Genomic DNA, 23,219 nt, shown 5'->3' with positions numbered 1-23,219 from the left:
GATATCTTGTAACAATTGTAAATCGCCCTGAATAATGGCGTCTGCTAAAAAATTTAATAATATAATACATATTTCCATGTGAAATAACGTCACGGTGACATTAGAATATTGTTTTCATATGCCGGAGCCGGATTTCGCGGTTCAAAATCACATAAAAACAGAATTGTAAATGACGCAAGTGTTTCGATTTATATTGTGCCAAAAGACCATATGTGGGCATCTCTCTCTCTCTCTCTCTTTTTTAAGGCTATTATTGATGTGTATCAATGCGTGCATATTGCGCGAGTTTATTACAACAGTAACGTAAATATGATACAGTTGCAGTCTTTTCATATAATTATCACCAGCATTGTGACACTGCAACGCAAGGTGGGAATTGTGTCCGTTATTGTCATTTTTATAGAAATGTTCGGCATTAAATGCAGTTTATCAAACACTAGAACACTTTTTTTTTTTTGCTTGTTTAGTAAACGCTTCTATAAACCTCCTTGCATCCTATGCTACATGAAAATAAGTTAATTTTTAGGGTTTGTTTACCTAAATAAAGTAGTATCTACTAACCCCGTAAATGACCCCAGATGCATATTCTATAAATACATAAGCAGGAGAATAGCTTTCAGAAAGACGGATATTTTCCCTACACAATCACATTCCCCTTTTCCAGATGTACAGTATCAGTAATCTGCTACTGTAATCTCTGTTTAGGAAGTGACAAGAACCAGAGAGACGTCTCACCATGTGGCAGGAAATAACCGCTCTGGAAGCGGCTGGTTGGAAAGCTAAAGCGTTAACAAGGAGTTCACTATTTGGCAGGAGAACAGCTGCCTGTGTGGTGGTGAACGGTGGGAGGGGAGGGATTATATATTATTCTCCGTGTTTATTCTGGTGGTGGCGACTCATCTGTCTCCGTGATGGAGGCGGATCGGCCCGGAGGAGGAGCTGGTGGATTAAACTCGAACCACAGCGGTAATGGTTCTGGTCGGAACCCGAACGGGCCCAAGACTGTGGGATCAGGAGCGATGGCCGCGTCTGCCCGAGCTCCAGAGTTTCAGGAGGGCGAACCGGGCCTGTCTCTGCCCGGGATTTTACATTTCATCCAGTTTGAATGGAGCCGTTTTCAGTCCGAAAAATACAGATGGGAGTCCGAGAGAGACGAGCTGAGGGTAGTTGCAATTTTACTTTATAATAAAACAGGGACGGGGGTTGTGTGATATATTCAGGTCATGCGGAGAGTATTCATCAGAGGTGTTGTATTTTTTGTGTTGGATGTTTACTAGACAATAGCGCCTCTTCTGGGACGCTCGATATATAATTATTATACATGGAAAAGAACCGGATGCGAGTAATCTGTACCATTATACATCTTTTTATTTAACTAAAAACATAAACGCATACAAAATGAATAAGTAATACAGCTACATTTATCGTTTTTATAGTTAGACGGAAATATGTTTAATATATATATATATATATATATATATATATATATATATATATATATATATATATATATTTTTTTTTTTCATTTAGTATCAAGTAAATAAATAAGGGGGTGAATAAATAAATAGAAGTTAAAATACAGTAACTTTTTAAATGATAGTTTACATTTGTAATAACACAAAATAATCGATTTCTCTCACTTATGTATAGGTTTAGTACTGTGTTCTAAATAATACCTTCCGCAAATTCTGCGTGCAGCAACCAGAAATGCACTTAATATAGAGTGTCATGTTTACGTGGGAATTAAAGGATAAAGTTGTCTTCAATATAGTTCCAATGTTTGCAAAATATATATATTTTAGCTCATAGAGCCAGCTGCCATATATATATATCTATAAAGTTGACATACGGCTTCCCAATATTATAATTAGGTTGGTAACAATAGTACTAATGTCACGATACATGTGATGGTCCTGTTGGGCTATTTCTATGATCCATAAAGTCAAATGATAATTTTAATGATGGACTGTTGTTTTAAAGAATAAATTGATAGGTAGTCTATGAATATATATATATATATATATATATATATATATATATATATATATATATATATATATATATATATATATATAATATACAGCTCTGGAAAAAATTAAGAGACCACTGCAAAATTATCAGTTTCTCTGGTTTTACTATTTATAGGTATGTGTTTGGGTAAAATGAACATTTTTGTTTTATTCTATAAACTACTGACAACATTTCTCCCAAATTCCAAATAAAAATATTGTCATTTAGAGCATTTATTTGCAGAAAATGAGAACTGGTCAAAATAACAAAAAAGATGCAGTGTTGTCAGACCTCGAATAATGCAAAGAAAATAAGTTCATATTCATTTTTAAACCACCACAATACTAATGTTTTAACTTAGGAAGAGTTCAGAAATCAATATTTGGTGGAATAACCCTGATTTTCAAGCACAGCTTTCATGCGTCTTGGCATGCTCTCCACCAGTCTTTCACATTGATGTTGGGTGACTTTATGCCACTCCTGGCGCAAAAATTCAAGCAGCTCAGCTTTGTTTGATGGCTTGTGACCATCCATCTTCCTCTTGATCACATTCCAGAGGTTTTCAATGGGGTTCAGGTCTGGAGATTGGGCTGGCCATGACAGGGTCTTGATCTGGTGGTCCTCCATCCACACCTTGATTGACCTGGCTGTGTGGCATGGAGCATTGTCCTGCTGGAAAAACCAATCCTCAGAGTTGGGGGAACATTGTCAGAGCAGAAGGAAGCAAGTTTTCTTCCAGGACAACCTTGTACTTGGCTTGATTCATGCCAAAGCTGCCCGATTCCAGCCTTGCTGAAGTACCCCCAGATCATCACCGATCCTCCACCACATTTCACAGTGGGTGCGAGACACTGTGGCTTGTAGGCCTCTCCAGGTCTCCGTCTAACCATTAGATGACCAGGTGTTGGGCAAAGCTGAAAATTGGACTTATCTGGGGGTGCTTCAGCAAGGCTGGAATCGGGCAGATTTGTCTTTGTGAAGGACGCATGAATCAAGCCAAGTACAAGGTTGTCCTGGAAGAAAACTTGCTTCCTTCTGCTCTGACAATGTTCCCCCAACTCTGAGGATTAGTTTTTCTTAAACAGGAATATGCAGACCAGTAGTAATCTAGTTAATTACTACCAGAGAATTACTATCTTGCTTGAAATCCCATTATGACCAAGTACTGGTCAAATAGTGTTGGTTTTAAGCTTGTTCAAGAACTGCTCATGCTTTTAAGAAACCACAACCAAAAAAACATCTGTGCCAGTACCGCAGTAGTTAAATTTAAAGTACAGTACTGATATTTCCTGTTGTAAAACAGGGCAGGGTTTGTATAAAACAGCTGGCTATTGATATTTCCTGTGGTTAAAACTTGTGTCTTACAATCCAGTTTTACACTATAGTCCTCCTTCTGTGCATTCTACCAATACCTTATTTCCATGAGCAAGGATTCACCGCCAATCCGAGCTGATCCGGGTTGTCACGCATTCCTCCTCAACCCCCACTGATAGTCTACCCCAGCTGAGTGAAATGACTCCGTTTTCAATGGATGTTGGCGGTTCTTTCCCAGCAAGCCTTGCGGCTAAGGTCGCATTCATTTAAAACCTGAAGGATGGACGCTATTGCTTTTGTCCTGATAATCCTTAACAATTCTTTGGAGCTTTTTGTTACTTAAAAAAAAAAAGTTTGCAAGAATATTAAAGCACGGAGAAACCTGCTCAACCTGGATGTGGATTAAATGTTTCCGCCCACTCGTCACTTGATTGGTCAGTGTTGTGATGTACCGCCCATTCCGCTTTGGGAAAGGGTCTGAAAATAATCAGGGGCAGCTCTGATTGGCAGCCAATGCGGGTCAGTTAAATGAACATGGAAACGCAGTATCAGGGGCAGCAGGGTTTTGAACCCGGGTTGTGCATGGAAACAAGGGGTAGGAGAGCTGACCTTCAGGTTTTACCAAAAGGTAGTTTCAACTGTAGGGGCACAAGCTTCCTGTTTTTAAACCTGTATTCATAATGTAATGTCCTTGAGCCGTACAGACTTGCTCCTGCTTCAGTAGTAAGAGCTTGATATGATAGCTCTGGCAAAACAGGAATCCTGAACACAGGACCAGGTGGTATTTTTTTTCTGAGTTTTAGGTCAAGCATACCAGACACAGGATTCGTGTTGGAGCTTGCTGATACAGTGGGCGTGTGTCGTATTAAATCCAGGAACAGAGTGTCACACGAGTAACTTTGCAGACACATGTTTGGCAATCATTTAAATCAAGGCAGATAAACATTCCAGTTCTAAATGCATATGTACATCTGTAGCACACTATCAGCAATCCTTGTACAAAACAAGACGACAATTATGATTTTTACACAATTCTAACCCCTTTTTTATACAAACTTAAAACTACAGTGCCCTACCAATTCCAGGGAGAGAGCATGTACTTCAGTTCAACACTTAAATACAGCAAGCATTTCTCAGTTTACCCAGAATGCACAATTTAAATTGTAAAGTAAATCAAATCTTTAGTTGATTAATCGGTCCGATTGCAGGGACGAACATGGGATTGTCATGTTAGGATATTCGTTCGTTTTCAAAAAGTAATAAAAGCCATTATATTGCTGTGACAGCAGGCAGAGACGCACGGGCATGGGGCGTGGCCGTGGCCCTGTGTGTGTGCCTTTAGTTTACAGCAAGACGTTACAATATGTAACACGTTAAAGTAGAAAAATATCCCAGGAGTAAAGAATAAGTTGTGTAGGACTTACTTCACCCCAGTGAATTAACTACAAAACAAAGGATGCCAACTAGCAGTTCAAGTTAAATGTTGTTATGTTTATTCCTGAAATATAATGTATGAAGTTGACGCCGCATTTTATTTATTTATTTTTTTCATTTCTTTCCATTGCCGTTTCTTCACAGTAAATGGGGGCCATCGACACGTTTTCATAAAGTAATAACACAAGGTTTACTTGTGCCTTTTTGTAGCTGAACAAGCAAACGAAAACTGAAATTTAACTTTAAACAAATGGTGTTGTAAAGTGAAGAGGGGGGGGGGGGGGAAAGCTCACTGTTTTGGTTCTCATTTATTACATTCCACATAACAAAGTTATGTGGAATGTAATAAATATATAATGTATAAAATCTATATAAAAATCACTACACATTTCCTGCAAGTTGGGCACTGTAAGCAAGGTATTTCAGAATTACATGCTTGCTTTTTTTTTGTCCCCATGAGATTCTGACTCGCTCTAAAGTAGCACAATGCATTTTTGTCCCAGATGGCGTTCCATAGAAATCACTATGCTTGCGCACGCTAATATGGTTTGGTTACCTTTTGCTGGCTAAAACCTTGAAATAGAGGCTCAAGGGCTGCTCTGTTGATCCTCTGTGTGTTTTTTGTTTTAAATATATTAATCTTGCATATCACGTGGAGCTCTTTTTCATTTGCCATTTTTTAAACTGTCGCGCAACTTCTGGTTAGGTGGTAAATAAATGCAAGGTATTTTTGTAATTTCTAGCGAATACGAACATCTGGTTTTTGTATCTGAATACATGTCAAATATTCGTTTGAATATTCGGATATTTGTCCCATCACAATATGTATAATGCAGCTACATGTTTGAACTGTTTGTGATTTATTGTTATTTTACAAGGCTGTATAAGTTTGGAGATGTAGCACAAGTTAAATCCAGTAAACCCAATTTCCTTGCGGTGTCTGTAAGGCTTGGGGAAATGGCATATTTTCTAAAATGAATATGTTAATGTGCTCACTGGAGTCGGAGGCTAGTGAGAGAAATAATTGTAGGAATAAAAATGCTAAAATCAGCACAAAAAAACAAGTGAGCCTACAGAATTCGCAGTGGTAGGTGGGACTCTTACTGAGAGCATATTGCTTGCCGTGTGTCTTTTGAGGTCGCTGCCCTTTCTTTGTAAAACTATTTGGAGATGTTTCAGTGCATGGAATTCATGCTCATGAGAAACACTATGTACAAGATTAGAGTATGTCTAGATTGGCTGCAGTGCATACTAGAAAACAAATCAGGGGTGAGTTTTAGCCTAGGCTAATTCTCACTGGGGTGAAATCCACACTCTATCTGCTATAACTAAGGCCCTACCAACTTCACGGTCAATTTTCATAATTTTCACTGTCATTTCCTGATTTTGTAAAATGCTTCTGCTGCCACTGCAATTCAGTGCTGCCTGTAATAAGACCTGTGTGTTGTTTTGTTGCAGGCCCAGGTGGCTTTCTTGCAAGGCGAGAGGACAGGGCAGGAGAATATGAAGCAAGACCTGGTTCGCAGGATCAAGATGCTGGAGTACGCACTCAAACAAGAGAGGTGGGAAGCCGTGCTGAACTGCATTTACTGTTGGACCATATATATATATGTTACTGATTGCTCTAATTTACTACAGCTAGGTGTCATTGCTTGTTTTTGTTTTTTTTCATCAGTGGCCTGTGATGTATCTTACTGACATGCTCTTTTTTTTTTTTTTTTTTTTTAAACAGAGCGAAGCATCAGAAACTCAAATCGGGAAATGAACCGGACCAGGGGGAGAAGAAGCCGGAGACAGAACCAGAACAAGGTACTGGAGCGATCCGGACCCCTCCCAACCAAGAGAGTGTTGGGTGAACCTAGAGGTGTTTACCGCCCTCCCCCCCGCCCTCCCCGTCCCCTACTCTAGAGCCTACCTCACATGTGTTGTGTGTGTCTGTTTGCACGTGTGCTTGTTTTATAGTGCTTGCTGGTTCACAAAAAGTCCCCACAAGGAAGGAAACTGACAAACTTGCCTTATGGACACAGGTTATTTCAAACAAAAAATGCAGCAGTATTTCTTTTAGACCCTGTAACTTTTTAAAATAATTATGTTGAATCCCCTTCCCCAGGACGCTCTGGACTTTAAGATAAGAAATCTACACTGTATGGGAGTCCTCATTAACACTATAAACAAACGTGTTTCCGTGCGTGCTTGCGTGTTTTATTATGCAGGGTGTTAGTGACTTTTTTAAATGTAATGTATTCATTTATCTTGTTTGTTTGTGTATATCAGATGTTGTTTTTGTGTGTATCAACAGCAATAAGTAGCACATGATTTTTTTTCAAATGTTCGATTTTTAGTACGTTTTAGGTAATAAAATTGCTTTTTGTATTCCTTGATTGGTACTTTTTTTTTGTTTTTGTTTTTAAATCTGCTTCAAATTGCATTAACACATTCCTTTTTTGTAGTTTGTCAGTCATTTGCTGCAGCAAAAAACCCAAACTTTATAAGCCTGGATCTTGAAAAGTACAATGTAAGCTACCCCCTGCTATTAGTTACCCAATATCGGCATTAGAAATTAATTCTAACCTTCCTTCTGCTTTGCATGATTGCTAATTTATTTTTACACATAATTGCATTTAATACACATTTAATCCATTCATTTTACATTTCCATACGATTGATGGCAATCTACTTTTACACGGTGTGCCGCTTTCATTTTGTGTTTTCGGCTGTGACGGGAGAAGTTTGTTCGATGGGAGAGCGCCGCCCACGTTTAGAATACAACATGGATGTGTTAACATAACTCAAGATGCGTGTGGATGAAAAAATACCAAAACAATCGCAATTTGAGTCCAAAAAAGGAATTTACAACCAGAGCAAAAGTAATTCTGAGAGTATCAGGGTTTGGGGAAATACAGGATTGGATCAGATGCAAACTATGTGAAAAGGTTCAGCTTTTCTGCTCAGATCAGCGGATGTAGACTGCTCCTAATCAATGTGACTGTAATGACTCTAAAATATATAAGGACATGATAATGTATTACAAAAATTAGTTTTCTCAAATGAATCTACGGTATGTAAAGCTGTCCCTTGCAGGGAATATAATGGAAGTTAGGTATACCTGAGTGTACAGCTATGGCCAAATGGAATGAACTCATTTTGCTAATGTTTTTCATATACTTCATGAAAAACTAACAATTGAAAAATGTGACATTTCGAAAACTAACATTTAAATTCGAAATCTAACATTAAATACTGCACAATTATTATGGCTCCTGGTAAAATAAGATAGAAATTATTATTTTTAATTATGTCTCAATCCTGAAACTCTAGATAATGCAAAACGTTTGGCCATATGCAGCCTATTCTGTGTACAGTATAACAAACAGATATTAAATACCTAGTTCGAACCAAAATAAGGTTGACAACCAATGGCTTAAAGATATCAGGTATAAGGTTTTAAAAACTCTTTTACATCCCTGAATTAGCCTCTGTTTGTTTTTTTACACTGATCCTCAACACTGTCTAGTTTTCTTTTAAACTTCCTGAATGTACAATACACAGAACAGCCCTCTCCTGATGTTGGTCCGCTGGTAAAAAAGAGTCCCCACCTCATTGTTCTCTGCGCTGGAAAAAAGTTCCCCTTCCTTTTCAGAGGAAATGGTGAAATCTTTCAGCAGTGTAGCAGAGTACAGTTCTTGCTCTGCCCAGCAAATGCTGCACAGTAGAGGACAATGAGAACCATTCAATAAGGTAACAGTGAAAATGGGTCTCAAGCTATGAATAGGTAAAAACATGGATTTAAAACTATAGGGAATTTACTTTTAAGTAGGTCGCCAGCTTTATAGGGCAATAATCTACCCTGTGTGGCTCCATCAGGCTGTGCAAGGACATAATGTAAGAAAATATATGCAGTTTTACCTATAAAGCCACAACATTCTGATGGAATAACATTGTTGTAATATTGCTAAATCACCTGGTTAACTATTCCATGGATTTCTAACTTGCAAAAGAAAGAACCCCCAGTTCGAAACTTGCTTTTACTCAACTTTCATTTGTGCCCTCTTATGCCACTTGTTTGAACTAGTGACTTGGGTTAACATTTAGGATTTTACAAACTTCAGTTAAGTCCCCCTTTTCCCATTTAAGCCAAAGAGATTTGATTCTTTGAACCTGGCCTCAACAGCTCATGTTAAGAAGTTCTGAGATTAGCCTTGTTGCTCTTCTCTGTAACTTTAGGTCAGATTTGTGTGGTGCTTGCAGGCTGGTCCTTCCCTGATTGACTCCTGTGTTTTCTTACAGTATCCAATGGGCCGGCAGAGTCGGACTCGGAACAGGGAAATCAGATGTCCTGGAAGGAAGGACGGCAGCTTCTACGCAAGTAAGTGCAATAAGTGACTCCTCAGCGACAGAATCCTTATTGATCCGTTGCAGTTTAGATCAATTAAATAGACCCCAATGCCTCCCCTGAGTATAATCTGTGTTTTTTTTTTTTAATCGCTGTTGGTTGATGGGCAAAGAAACAGCCTAAATCAATAGCTGCTGATGTTGTTACGCACTACAGGTACCTGGAGGAAGTGGGATACTCCGACACCATCCTAGACATGCGCTCCAAGAGAGTGCGCTCCCTTCTGGGGCGGAGCAGCCCGGAGGTGAATGGCTTGGCTCCACAGCCTGGCCAATCAGAAGAGGAGCCCAGGGCAGGGGGTGGGGTTGGGGGTGGAGAGTCTCTCCTGGTCAAGCAAATCGAGGAGCAGATTAAGAGGTGGGTGTGTCAGATTATTGTACAGTGTCAAATTAGTTTCTCCATTCCCATTTTTTTAAATAAAGCTGTGTGACCCAGTTGATTCACAAATCAGCTGATCCAACAATCGAAATGTATTCCTATCAGTGGTGCTTTAAGTAGACTTAAAGAAGCTTTAAGTAGACTTAATAGAGAAAAGTGTAAAGTGTTGCATGCAGGAAATAAAAATGTGCATTATAAATATCATATGGGAGATACTGAAATTGAAGAAGGAATCTATGAAAAAGACCTAGGAGTTTATGTTGACTCAGAATTGTCTTCATCTAGACAATGTGGGGAAGCTATAAAAAAGGCCAACAAGATGCTCAGATATATTGTGAGAAGTGTTGAATTTAAATCAAGGGAAGTAATGTTAAAACTTTACAATGCATTAGTAAGACCTCACCTAGAATATTGTGTTCAGTTGCTGCTCTAGAAAGAGTGCAAAGAAGAGCAACCAGAATTATCCCGGGTTTAAAAGGCGTGTCGTATGCAGACAGGCTAAAATAATTGAATCTATTCAGTCTTGAACAAAGAAGACTACGCGGCGATCTGATTCAAACATTCAAAATCCTAAAAGGTATAGGCAATGTCGACCCAGGGGACTTCTTTGACCTGAAAAAAGAAACAAGGACCAAGGGTCACAAATGGAGATTAGATAAAGGGGCATTCAGAACAGAAAATAGGAGGCACTTTTTTACACAGAGAATTGCGAGTGTCTGGAACCAACTCCCCAGTAATGTTGTTGAAGCTGACTCCCTGGGATCCTTCAAGAAGCTGCTTGACGAGACTCTGGGATCAATAAGCTACTGACAACCAAACGAGCAAGATGGGCTGAATGGCCTCCTCTCGTTTGTAAACTTTCTTATGTTCTTATGTTCTAAGCTAAAACAGAGCTTGCTTTATAAGCCTTTTGCACAGATCTGAGATCTTCTGCTACTCTCCTCAACCGTTCAATTTTTCATTAACATCTTTTTTCACCGACATCTTTAACTTGGTCCAGCAATGCTCGATTGCATTACTGTAGAGTCTAGTGTATGGACTAAGAACTTCAGTGTTAAAAACATATACTGTATGTTGCTACTCGGTGGAACGGTATTAAAACAAATTTAGATGGCAATACAGAGCTGTGTGTCTCATTCCTTGGTGGTGTTTGTCAGAAATGCTGGGAAGGAGTCAAAGGACCGGATCACCAGCTCTGTCCTGGACAAGATCCCCTTCCTGCAGGGCTGTGAGGAGGAGGATGACAGTGATGAAGAGGATGACTTCCAGGGCATCTCCACAGACTGCCTCGATGGGTCCCGGCAGCACAAGAAATCCAGAGCCAAGGTAAGTCTCTCAGGGCAGGGTTAGAGCTGAGGGGGTAGACAGTGTGTAGTTTAGGGATTGAGAAGGGAAGGATATAGTGTGGCCTAGTGGGTTACAGTTCGTGGACTGTTGCACGAGCCAGTCACCGATCCATCGTAATAAGAGCAAACTTGACACTGCAAATGATTACCTATTGTGTCCAATGCTTAGTAATGCACACACAACGCAGTAAGTCAATAAACAACATACCAGGAGGTGTCAGCAGTAGAGGTTAGGATGTGCACTGTAATTAAAAAAAAAAAAAAAAAAAAAAAAAAAAAACACACCCCAGGATATAGTCTGCGTCCCACTGGACTAGTGGTTAGATCTGAGGGATGGGACGGGGCGTGGAATGACGTAGTGTGGCTAGTGGTTACAGTTAAGGGAAGCAGTGTGGTCTGGTAGATTGGAGTGACGGACTAAAGGAAGGAAGTACTGTGGCCTTTTTGGTTTCAGCTGAGTGACTGAGTGGGAGACGTCGTAGTGTTTTTTTTACCTAGTTTGCTAGAAGTGTGTTATTTTCTCCCATCAACTTAACAAGCATATAACATGTCCAGCATGTTTTTTTTTTTTACAGCTGTACAAGATTCTGCACCTTCCTTAAGTTTACCTTGTCTGAATAAGGCCACAGTAATGGGTCCGCGGCTCTATATTAATAATTATTATTATTATTATTTATTTCTTAGCAGACGCCCTTATCCAGGGCGACTTACAATTGTTACAACATATCACATTATACATTATTTCACAGTATACAGATATCACATTATTTTTACATACAATTACCCATTTATACAGTTGGGTTTTTACTGGAGCAATCTAGGTAAAGTACCTTGCTCAAGGGTACAACAGCAGTATCCCTGACCGGGGATTGAACCCACAACCCTCCAGTCAAGAGTCCAGAGCCCTAACCACTACTCCACACTGCTGCCCTGTATAAGATATGTTCTTATTGGGTCGACAGTTTAAAGGTCATTTCTGATGGGTGTAGGAGGACTGCGCAATAGCACAGGTGTTTGAGAATGCAGTTTTTTCTCTCTTGGCAGATGGGAGCAGAGTCCCTGGAAGCAGAGGTGGAGCCGGAGGATGAGGAGGAGGATGAAGACGACTCAGAAGATGCCCTGAGCGAGTTTGACTTCCTGGCGTCAGGGGAGGACGGAGAGGGGGCTGGCGAGGCGTGCATCTCCGGGGATGGCAGAGAGCTCGGTAAAGCGAGGCGAACCACCTATTCTAATCCATTTCATTAGCTGTCCCTTTCATCGCCCCACATTTATTGTTTAGTTCAGCTTTTCTAATACATCTTCCTAATTTTGAAACTTTCAAAGCAGGAATTGGTTGATGCTGAACTGCTCCTCCAGTCTAGGGCAGGCTTGAGGCATGGAGACTGAACAGCTCCCTCACCCCCTAAGAGAAAAAGTGCTGCCTCCAGTCCAGGGCAGGCTTGAGGCATGGAGACTGAACTGCTCCCTCCCAAACCCCCTAAGAGAAAGGCTGGTCCTTCCAGTTCAGTCCAGGGCAGGCTTGAGGCATGGAGACTGAACTGCTCCCTCCCTCACCCCGTAAGAGAAAGACTGGTCTCTCCAGTCCAGGGCAGGCTTGAAGCAATGTGGGGAGCTCACATCGTCACAGCTTGGGCTATCCCTGCTTTGTTTTGTAAACGGAGGACAGTTCATAACTCTGTTCATGTTTGTTAATTTCTTGTTTCTCAGAAAACCAACGGAATAAACTGCAGGGCATGCTGTCTGATTACAGAAATGTGGATGGGCTCTCTGCCAAAGCATCCATTCCTTCAACAGGGCCTGGCCAGTCTCGAGTTAATGAAGGTACACTGTGCTAAACTATACATGTGAATAAACTGGGCAGTGGTTTGAATTCTGTTCAGGAAAATGTTAATGAACTACAGGCACTAGCTGACTTCTTTTCTTAAAGTTTTGCCTTAGAATTCTGAAGTTTTGGATGGCTTCAAAATATATTATTTGTATTAGAATGCCTGATCAATTGGAATCAAGCACATATTATAATTAAAAATGTATTTCCTTTTGTTAAACTTTTTTTTTTTTTTTTAATCAGCAGGAGGTTTTCACTGTTTATCTCGCGTTCCAATATTGCTTTATTTCATTTTCAGTTAATGGAAAATTCACAGGGAGGAAGTGCAGCTTTAAAAGATGACTATTCAATTAAACTACCCCTTGTTAAACTTTACATGCTGTATGCTGTAATGCAAACCTGTTGGCTTGATGTATTTATACTTCTAGTCAAATGGTTTTGTCTCAAATAATTTCTTTTAGTATTACAGTGTATCTTACCATTGTTTTATAGTTCTGGGTGTCATGCAGTGGTTCACAATGTTATCAATTGTGAAAGTGAAATTAAATACAAATCTAACTTTTTTAATATACAAGGGAAGATATCTGACAAATTAAATCAAAATAAAAATGTCTCAGTGTTGTGATAATCAATACAATTGATAACAAGATGAGGTCCTGCCAGGACTGAAAGGGTTAGGTTAATGTCCTGTCTTTTACCTGCACTTGCACTCTTGTGCTTTAGGGGGCGCTCTGGGCTTCTCCTCCGATGTCTTCATTCTGGACTCTGTGGGAGGTGGAGACATGAATCTGGGGGAGCTTGCTGACCTCACTGTCGCCAATGACAACGACCTCACCATTGATGTAAGTATGAAAGGGGTGTGGCGAAGGTTATTATGCTGAAAACACTTCCCTTCCTATTTTTTTGTACATTTGCAGCAGTAAATGCATATATAACAGTACTTCATTTCTCCTTTCCTATAACAAGTAATTCTACTATGCGATTTTTCTCTGAGTACTTGTTTCTACTTCAGTCATTTCATATCAATTTGTATATTAGGGTCTTCAGGGCATATGTACTGTATATTCACATGTAAATACAGTAATTTATTACAACCACTAAAGAGCATGTCACATTTTAAAATAAGAGACCAGGGGTTCGGCAAAATCGGTTATGAAAGAGATACCCGTTGAAAATAAATGCAGGATAGCATCATGTGGTTTCTTTCGTCTCATGAAGTACTCAAGAGGAGCCGGCCACTAGGATTCAACAGGCACAGACAGGACTTGACTTAAGTCTCATCTCATACCCTAATTAAACGATATCTTTAAAGCAGGTTAATGTAATGCCTTAACACTATCAAAACTGACATCTGGTGGCTGTAGGACAAACAGCAGATAGTTGACTTTGAACCAACTCCCCAGTAATGTTGTTGAAGCTGACACCCTGGGATCCTTCAAGAAGCTGCTTGATGAGATTCTGGGATCAATAAGATACTAACAACCAAACGAGCAAGATGGGCCGAATGGCCTCCTCAAAAAGTGGTTTCGTTTTCCCTCTGCTTAACGAGGTGCCTGTGTTTGTCTTTGGGCTGGCAGCTGCAGGACAGCCGGGAGGAGTTCAAAAAGACGTGGAACGCAAGATTCACGCTGCGCAGCCACTTCGATGGGATCCGGGGCCTCGCCTTCCACCCCAGCCAGGCTGTGCTGCTGTCTGCAGCCGAGGATGGGACCCTCAAACTGTGGAACTTGGACAAGGCAATCTCCTCGAAGAAGTGAGCATGGGGGGCTTGGGGCAGTGCTTTTCAGTATGGAACACTGCCACTTTGTTATGAAGTCCCTTACAACTTCCACTGGGGGGGGGGGGCAATTCCTATAAGGGTTTGTTAACTAGCATCTGTGCTTTATAAAAGGAAGCTGTTAGTTGTGTCCAGGAAACTTTCTGACCTTGGAACTTTGAATAAGCCTTTTATACAGTACAGTACAATTCACATTTCTATAGCGCCTTTTAATCACAAGGATCCCCAAGCGCTTCACAGATAAAAGAAAAGAAAAAAAAGAGCAATTTTGCCATTAAATCACAGTCAGATACAAAAGGTAATCAACAGAAATTCAAAAAAAGAGATACAAAATATGGTTTTAATTGTAAAATTAGAAAAAATAAAATAAACTTGTACAAATCTGTCAATTTAGAGTCTAAAACGATGATTTTTTTTTTTTTTATAAAATTGGAATAAAAACAAAACATTTAATACATCAATAAAGACAATGTCACTGCAGCTGGAGTCAATAATTCTACCATTGTGCACAGAGGCTGAATCCTTCTGTTTGACTTTTTCAGGAATGCAACTCTGGATGTGGAACCCATCTATACCTTCAGAGCACACAGGTGAGAACCTTCACAAACACTGTGAGCAGTGTTATTAACATGCACCTTAATAATGAGCACCTCTCCAGCGCTGTCATTACCCTGTACCTTAATGGGCACTACAGATATGGCCAAACGTTTTGCATCACCTAGAATTTTAGGATTGTGACATTCAGTTTTCCGTTTAAGTATATAGAAAACTACAAAGCAGTATTTAATTCAGTATGTTAACATAACATTACACATCAGGTTTCATTAGACTTTATGAAGCAAAATTAGTTCATTCTACAGGGTGATGCAGAACTATTGGCCATAGCTGTAGTCTTTAGCCTCCAGTCTCAGCAGTGTTCTTCCCCTGTTGACTTCACATTACATTGTGTTGAGATGCTCTCTTGCAGGATATAATAGTTTTTTGCTCTGTCTAGTGGTGCCGTGCTGTCCCTGGCGATGGGAGACAGTGGGGATTGCTGCTACAGTGGGGGTCTGGACGGGAGCGTGCGCTGCTGGAAGATTCCTGAATTGAACGTGGACCCCTACGATAACTACGGTGTGTAGCAGACCTAATTGCAATTACAATGGAATTGTAGTTGAAACTTTTACAATTACAGTTAAATTACACACCTTTCCAAGGTTAATCTTTCACAGTTCCATGTTGCTTTACATTGAGCGAACATTCTTCTCGTATTGTCAACCACAGTAATGTTTTTTTTTATATAGTATGTTTCTCTATTTGTATCTGATTACTGTGTGGTCGAATAAACAGAGTAAATGTGTTAATGTGAGTAGCTACTTGTTACTTTTTATTGTAATTATATCATTATAATTGACACCAGGTCTGGTTATGAAAGACTTGGCCATAGTCGCTCATTCAGCTTTTTTCTGTGTTATGATTGTGTGATGCGTGGCTGCTGTGTGTTTCAGACCCCAGCATTGAGAACAGCGTGCTGGCTGGCCACACGGATGCAGTGTGGGGTCTGGCTTTCTCTCCGGCTCTGCACCGCCTAGCGTCCTGCTCCGCAGACGGGACCATCCGCATCTGGGACACCTCCGAGACCCCCGCCTGCCTCAGCGTCTTCAACAAGGACAAGGGTGAGGGCCAGCTAGGGCTTATTAACAATGCTGGGATGCAGGACCCTGATGATTTTTGTTGTAAAATATTACATGACTTTGTTCAGTATTTCTGTTCTCCAGGATAGGAAATGAGATGTTGCAAATCATTGAGTACATATCAATGATTTGCCCTTAAGTACATAAAACTACTTCCATATTACATTTGTACATATGCAGTCAATTCTTGTTAATGCAGATTAAGAGTCTGGTTAAAAAAAATTCAGGAGTCTAAGCCAAATGCAAACTGACCAGTTTTTATTGAAGTTACAGTAACACTGAAATCAAATTTAAATTATAAAACATTGGAAAGTATTTTACATTTTCAAAAGCACTGTGCATTATATTGAAAATACAGTTGTAAGAGAACTTTTAAAAAGTATACATTGCAAATGAGACATGAAATCTGCATGTCCCATTCTGATCACAGGCATTTTTAAACCACAAAAGCAAGGTTTTCTCAACATCATCAGGTACTGAGCAAATCAGAAATGCTGACGACTTGCATCCACAGTTTGCTGTTCATAGAAAAGTGTTAGCGGAAATGCAGAAATCTGCAGTAACATCTTTCTTTTTCTTGTATAGTGGTGCATTATCCACCGCTTTCGAAACCTCCACTTTTGTCTGCAAGGATAGTGCGTGTTTTTTGCACTGCTTCGTGGAAATGACACTATGGCAAAACAGCACGAAAATACAGAGATACTGTATCAGAATATTCTAAGTAATTCGGCTATAAATTAGTTGTTTTTTTTTTCCACATCCTTATTTCACTTCATCATTTTAAATTTGTATGTTTTACACATCCTTGGCATACCTATAAACTCCCTGAAGAATTTTCAATATTCATAAATGGTTGGTATCCCCAAACCCTATATACCAGGTTTAAGAGAGAACTACATTTTTAACATGAAACACATTATTTGCTTACATGAGACCAGAAAAACTTACAAAATATGAGATCAATATTTAGGACCCCGAAGTATTGAATGTTCAGTATTCTGAACATCCGTACCCGATGGGGCGCGCTGGCTGACTGTAGCCTGGGCAATTTCAAATGAAAAACATTTGGTATACTGAAAGGACCGAGGGGGTTACAGAAGCAGTGTTGTGGTCCACACAGAACTGGTATAAAATAAGGCCTGCCTCTGTACTTACTGTGTGTGTCTGTTTCAGAGCATGGGATCCCTACCTCAGTGGCCTTTGTGAACTCTGACCCCACGCAGGGCGTGGTCTCTTACAGAGGGGGTGAGACGCTGCTCTATGACCTCAACACTGAGCAGAGCATCCTGGAGCTGGAATCCAAGAGCAAGGAAGGTGAGGCTCGCTCGGGACAGCGTTTCAACAAGATAGCATATTAACAGACCGACAACACACATTTAGTTGGAGATACACAAGCAATTTTTTTCTGGGGGCTCAAATTTGCAATACAAATTTGCCTGTGTTGCTAATTGACAATATGTGCGGAATATAAAGACCGCAGTGAAAAAAGAAGACGAATGTAAGAATTAGCAAATATTTTTGGGAAATCGCCAGACAAACACAGAGGAAGTATTTTGAAGTACTGGACTTTTTCCAAAGACAGTGGGCAAACAGGCGTCATCTTAAAATTGCTTAAAATAATCAATTTTCTAGTGTGTGTGGCACATTTAGCAACAGCTATAACGTTTTCAATTTTTTGTTATCAACTAGAGTTGACAATAAAAATTGCTTGTGTATGTCCGGCCTTAGGATCAACCCTAATATTTAGCCAGACTGATATTTAGTTGGCTTTTCTGTCTGTCTCTCTTTTTCCTCGCAGGCAGCGCGCTCGTTAACCGTGTGCTGAGTCACCCTTCTCTGCCCATCTCCATCACTGCTCATGAGAATCGCAGCATTCGATTCCTGGACAATAAAACCGGTACAGCCCTTCTTTACATGCGGATAGTGTGGAACCACCATTGCCTATTGAAATCTCACTTTTTTCCTTCCCACCCAGGGTTGGGGTCGATTCCTTTTTTCTCAGTTCCATCTTCAATTCCTTTTTAAAATAAATTCCAATTTGAATTCCTTCAAAGGAATTCCTTTGAAGGACTTGGATTTGGAATTGGAATTGATTAAATGGGAATGGGAATTGGGAATTGATTTTAAAAAAGAATTGGAGTTGACCCCAACCCTGTTTCCACCGACACTTAAAAATTTTAAAAATTTTAAAATTTCTACTTTTTATTGGCACAAGCAACTTCATCACTGGTCCCCCTTTTAATTCTGTTGAAGATCTTTTCGGATCTTTGCTTGTCTTCTAAACTTCAATTTTGAATACTGTGTATCTCAAAGACAGCACTGTAGATATGTATTTGTGTTTATTTCCCTACAGTTAGTTTTCAGCTAAATTCATAGAACACTTACTTTCTGGAATGAGGAAATCAAAGACAATGGGTTTTAGATTTCACCAGCGGGGTGAGTTTAGCTTTGTATTTGTTGGAAACAGCTAAAGAAGAGTGCTTTTCTTTAGCAAGTACAATAAAAAGCACAGCAATGTTGTAAGTGAAGCTATTCACACATTAGAATCTGAAAAATGCTAGTTTTTTGTTTTCAGTTTTTCTGTGCGGTTGTATCTCCAGGTAAAGTGATCCATTCTATGGTGGCTCATCTGGATGCTGTCACCTGTCTGGCCGCGGACCCCAAAGGCACTTACCTCATCTCTGGCAGTAAGTGCACAGCCTTTACCTTTGCTATAGAGATGTGCTGATTCCACACTTAAAAGGCATTTCCTGGGTCTACTGGAGGGTGAGATTACCCCCACCCCTCCAGTGGCTTCTTTCCTGCCATTAACCAACCAGCTGTTCCCCTATTGTCCTTCATGTTTCCAGCCAGTGACATGCTTTGACCCAGAATCTGGTTGATATCCTGAGAGCAAGGCATGGAAACTGAGAAATTTCTTTAACCTAAGGTAGCACCAAATGTGTTGCATACATGCTTTCTATAACACGTGTTTCTTTCAAAACTACACCTGATGAAAGTGCAAGATTAATGGAATTATTTTGTTAGCTACAATCTATATGGGTCATTAATACTGGGCACCTGTTTTTTTTATATTTCTTTCAGGTCATGACTGCTCAGTACGTCTGTGGACGCTGGACAGCCGGACTTGTGTCCAGGAGATCACGGCTCACCGCAAGAAACACGATGAGGCGATCCATGATGTGGCCTTCCACCCGAGCCAGCCCTACATCGCCAGCGGGGGCGCAGACGCGCTCGCCAAGATCTTCGTCTGACATTCTCAACACCCCCCCACCCCCGCAAAACCCTCGTCCGGGTGAGAGCCACATGCCTCCTAGCACTCGCACACAGCAACTGAGGGGTGTGTCTTAAGCTGAGGGAACACGAAGCCAGGAGACTAGGTTTCAGGCCACTGTTCCTGAAAAGTTGCCTCACACTAGGGTTGGCGGTCTCCTGGAACCAGGTTTCAAGCCACTGTTCCTGAAAAAGTGGCTTTGTTTCCACCTCAGCCTAAAACTTTCTTAGTCCAGTCGACCAGTGCGTCTTTCATTTTAATCAAGTTCAACTTTCAGTTGGTAGGCAGGGGCTCTGTTTGTTATTAAATGTTTGTTTAGAAATAATAAAATAACTATTTAAGGAACCCTGTAAACTGTACGGAACAGGGTTAGAATAAAGATTTGCACGTTTCATTGGGAACGAGATAAAAAAAAAAAAAAAAAAAAACACTCTTGTCTTTATATGAGGACATATGGAAACGCAAATGCAAGATATTTTGTGCATGAAAGGGTTAAGAAGCTCCCAGTGTAAGTTTGATGTATTTGTTTCAAGCATGTTCCCACTTGCCTCAGTTCAGCCCATTTTTATATTTTTTACCCCCATTTCATTGTGCTTTCAGGCTGACGTCCTCCCAGCACTCTGTGACAGGACTTCAACCTGGGCTCTTGCGTACACAGTGTAGCACTCGGCTCACAAGCAGAACGAACCACACAAGGGCAGGTTGGTCTACTGAACCAACATCACAGCGCTGCATTTCAACCGTATGAATAAAGCAAACCAAGCTCAGGGCTACCATACACTCCAGAACAGCACTGCAGTGTTAAAGCTGTTGCCTGCTGCATTTCATACTAAAATAAACCTCTCAGTTTTGATTGAGAGCCACACACCACGGTCTCTCTGGGAGACGGTCGTCGTGGAGGTTATTGGTTAGGGACCAGAGTAATGCAGATGATATGGACCTCTTCTATATGCTTGGGTTAACCATGTGAAGAGATCAAAGTCATTCCCCTGTCTGAATTACATGTTAAGGCTGACTCATGGAAATATACATGGGGTCTGTTTTAATACTTCAAGTATACAGCTATGGCCAAAAGTTCTGCATCACAGAGAATTTTAGGATTAAGACTAAATATATATATATATATATATATATATATATATATATATATATATATATATATATATATATATATATATATATATATATATATGTGTGTGTGTGTTTATTTTATTTAACATCATGTAATCAAAGAAACTACAAAATGTCTACCGGAAGCCATAATAGTTGTTCAGTATTTCACGTAATATTATGAAATGTCATGTTTTTTCAGTATATGGGAAAACTACAACGCGGAATGTATTTCAATATGCCAACGTAACATTATTTAGCAGGTTTCATTTGACTTTATGAAGCAAAATGTGTTAATGTTATAGGGTGATACAAAACTTTTGGCCATAGCTGTATGTTTAAAGGTTATCCGTTCATGTCCTGCTTGCTATCAAGCCATTTTAAATGACTGTATGCGTGGTTAAAACATGCAATATAACCCAATACATGCAATAAACAATAACGTTGCCGCTGTAGATCAGTAAAGCATTCAAATAAACTCCAGAGGAAGAGGTATTGTGGAGTTAGGCTTTCAAAAACCTACAACCTATGGAGTCACTTGTGTGACTTTGATCGTTTTACGTGTGCATTCTTTGTATGTATATAGGGTGGTTATAAAGTCCCACTTTGCTTCGCTGTGGCAAAGATTCACTACAAAACAATAAAGCCCCATTTTTTTTTGGTTTTATTGGGACATCAGCTTCCTTTTCAAGAGCCTATAGTGTACATGGGAATGGTAACAACGGTTTTAAAATTAATTTGTCTTTAAATTAGGTATATGCAGATATTTAAAATCCGGTTAAACGTTGCTGTTTTTTCCTGGTATAGTCCCGGATCACTTCCAGTCTCTCTCCATTGTAAGCCAATGATCTAGCTGCAGTCAGATCATGTGATTTACACTACAGGAAGTGGGTAGGTACCAGAACTCAACAGTGTGTGTGTGTATATATACCGTATCTGTATATCCCAAATTTAATTAAATATATTTTTAAAAACCCATCATTATGTAAAGGGGACCTAACACTAGACTACTAACACTAACAAGATACTCTTCCTGGTCATTGAGCTGTATTTTTAGATTGAATGGCTTTGCCACAGCAGCTGCACAAAGTGGACTGGAGTCTGTATAGCCATTGCATAGGGCTGCCCATAAATAACTTTACATGTTTAATGCATTTCAGATAGCTGAGTTATTAAGTTGTAAAGAGGAACTTGTTTTTTGATTGTTTTATTTGCAGTGTCATCCTGTCTTGCTGTTTGCATATGGACACCGCTTTCTAAACTCCTCATATCTTTATTCCTGGTGCTAAAACACATTTTAATCAGGGACAGTAATGGGGCCAGCTTGAAGGGGCCTAAAACAATACACAGACTGAAATAAATATTCATGCAATCTTCATTGTCTCCACCGTTTCACATTAGAATCTGGTTGTGTTTGTGTTAAACTTGCCATCGCATTCCCGCACAATGTCCTTACTTATCTGAAACGGAATGCTTGAGATAGGATTTCCTGCTTCTGCTGATCGTGGTGTTATTGGCAAAAACAATGTCATCGCATCCAACGGTATTTGGAGCGCTATGCAGCAATATGTAGAAAAAAAAAGTGAAAGAAATCTGTTTTCTAAAAAGGGCTTCTTTCAATCACAACTGAAGCTGGTTTAGCCCTGCAATGCCCATTTCTGCAGAGCATTATGTGTAGCCAGACAGGGATTATCTACAATCTCCTACTCAGAAAGCATAGGAGAACTCAATAAAAAAGGTGAATCATGATATTTAGACACCGTGTGTGTTTTTTCCCCCGATTTTGAGTGCAGTCGTTATTTAAATCTTGAGAACCGCCTGGCATGTTTTAAAGTGTTTTTACAGACTCAAATGTCTCAAACACCTTTGACTAACAGCACACATTTTGGTCCGATCGTGTTTGCTTTTAGATATTCAACATTCAAGTTAACATCCCTAACTTAACAATTCTAAGGTGTAAATATATGATATTAAGCCAAGCAGACCAACGTTTCAGCTTCTTTGTTGTACTAAATAAGAAACAGAACAGGTTAGTATTTGTATATCACTTGAGAGCTTTGTTTACCTTGGGTATTCAGAGTTGTATTAAATTTGCTTCTACTTATAGTAATTTGCCATATTTCCTGTTCAAAGCCATACAGTATCGTATCACTTTTTAAAAGTAATCTAACCATTTAATAATAAACGGTTTAATAAGTAATCCATCCATTCCAACCATTTAAGTTTTTTTTTGCTTTTTTAATATAAACAATACAGTGCAGAGAAGCAATTATTAATGATAAATACTTTAAAGGGAGACATTTGTTTTGCTAATCAGGCGGCAGCAATGTGTGTCTTTGATGTATCTTCGTATTGTATTTTACTGTAAACCTTCTGGATAACAGGGACTTTGTTGGAAATGAATGAAGCAGCTTTCTGTCCTGTGCAAAATATTTGTTGTTGTGCAACAGCAATAAATAAATGTCATTAATTTAATATAATTGTTGTTGGTCTACATAGGGTATATTATCAAACCATTTACCACCAATGTTAATTTAAGATATCCTTCATTCTCCTAGGTTGCTACAAATTTAGTACATGTGTAAAAGTTTTGCGAATAAGACCTTATAAAAGTTTCCCACAGTAAAATCATAGCATGGTAAAGAATACTGTATTTCAATTCCAATTCCTTTTTAAAATAAA

General features: G+C 39.6%; 1 protein-coding gene across 1 annotated transcript; it reads left to right on the top strand.

Moving 5' to 3' along the window:
- The first annotated feature begins 766 nt into the window (after window positions 1–766).
- On the top strand, window positions 767–20,560 carry LOC117414971 (striatin-4-like). The gene is made up of 18 exons (XM_034024847.3): window positions 767–1,163; window positions 6,217–6,320; window positions 6,491–6,567; window positions 9,046–9,124; window positions 9,308–9,508; window positions 10,687–10,855; window positions 11,920–12,079; window positions 12,583–12,696; window positions 13,424–13,542; window positions 14,278–14,453; window positions 15,020–15,067; window positions 15,472–15,593; window positions 15,968–16,135; window positions 17,327–17,467; window positions 17,952–18,050; window positions 18,754–18,840; window positions 19,238–19,448; window positions 20,028–20,560. Exons 1-17 carry the CDS (start codon window positions 912–914, stop codon window positions 19,405–19,407), a joined length of 2,286 nt encoding a protein of 761 aa, XP_033880738.1. The 5' UTR covers window positions 767–911; the 3' UTR covers window positions 19,408–19,448; window positions 20,028–20,560.
- The last annotated feature ends 2,659 nt before the right edge of the window (window positions 20,561–23,219 follow it).

Source organism: Acipenser ruthenus, chromosome 7 (genome assembly GCF_902713425.1).
Source record: "Acipenser ruthenus chromosome 7, fAciRut3.2 maternal haplotype, whole genome shotgun sequence".
Lineage (NCBI taxonomy): Eukaryota > Metazoa > Chordata > Actinopteri > Acipenseriformes > Acipenseridae > Acipenser > Acipenser ruthenus.
The sequence above is the reverse complement of the archived record's forward strand: the minus strand, read 5'-3'. Positions and strand labels throughout refer to the sequence as shown.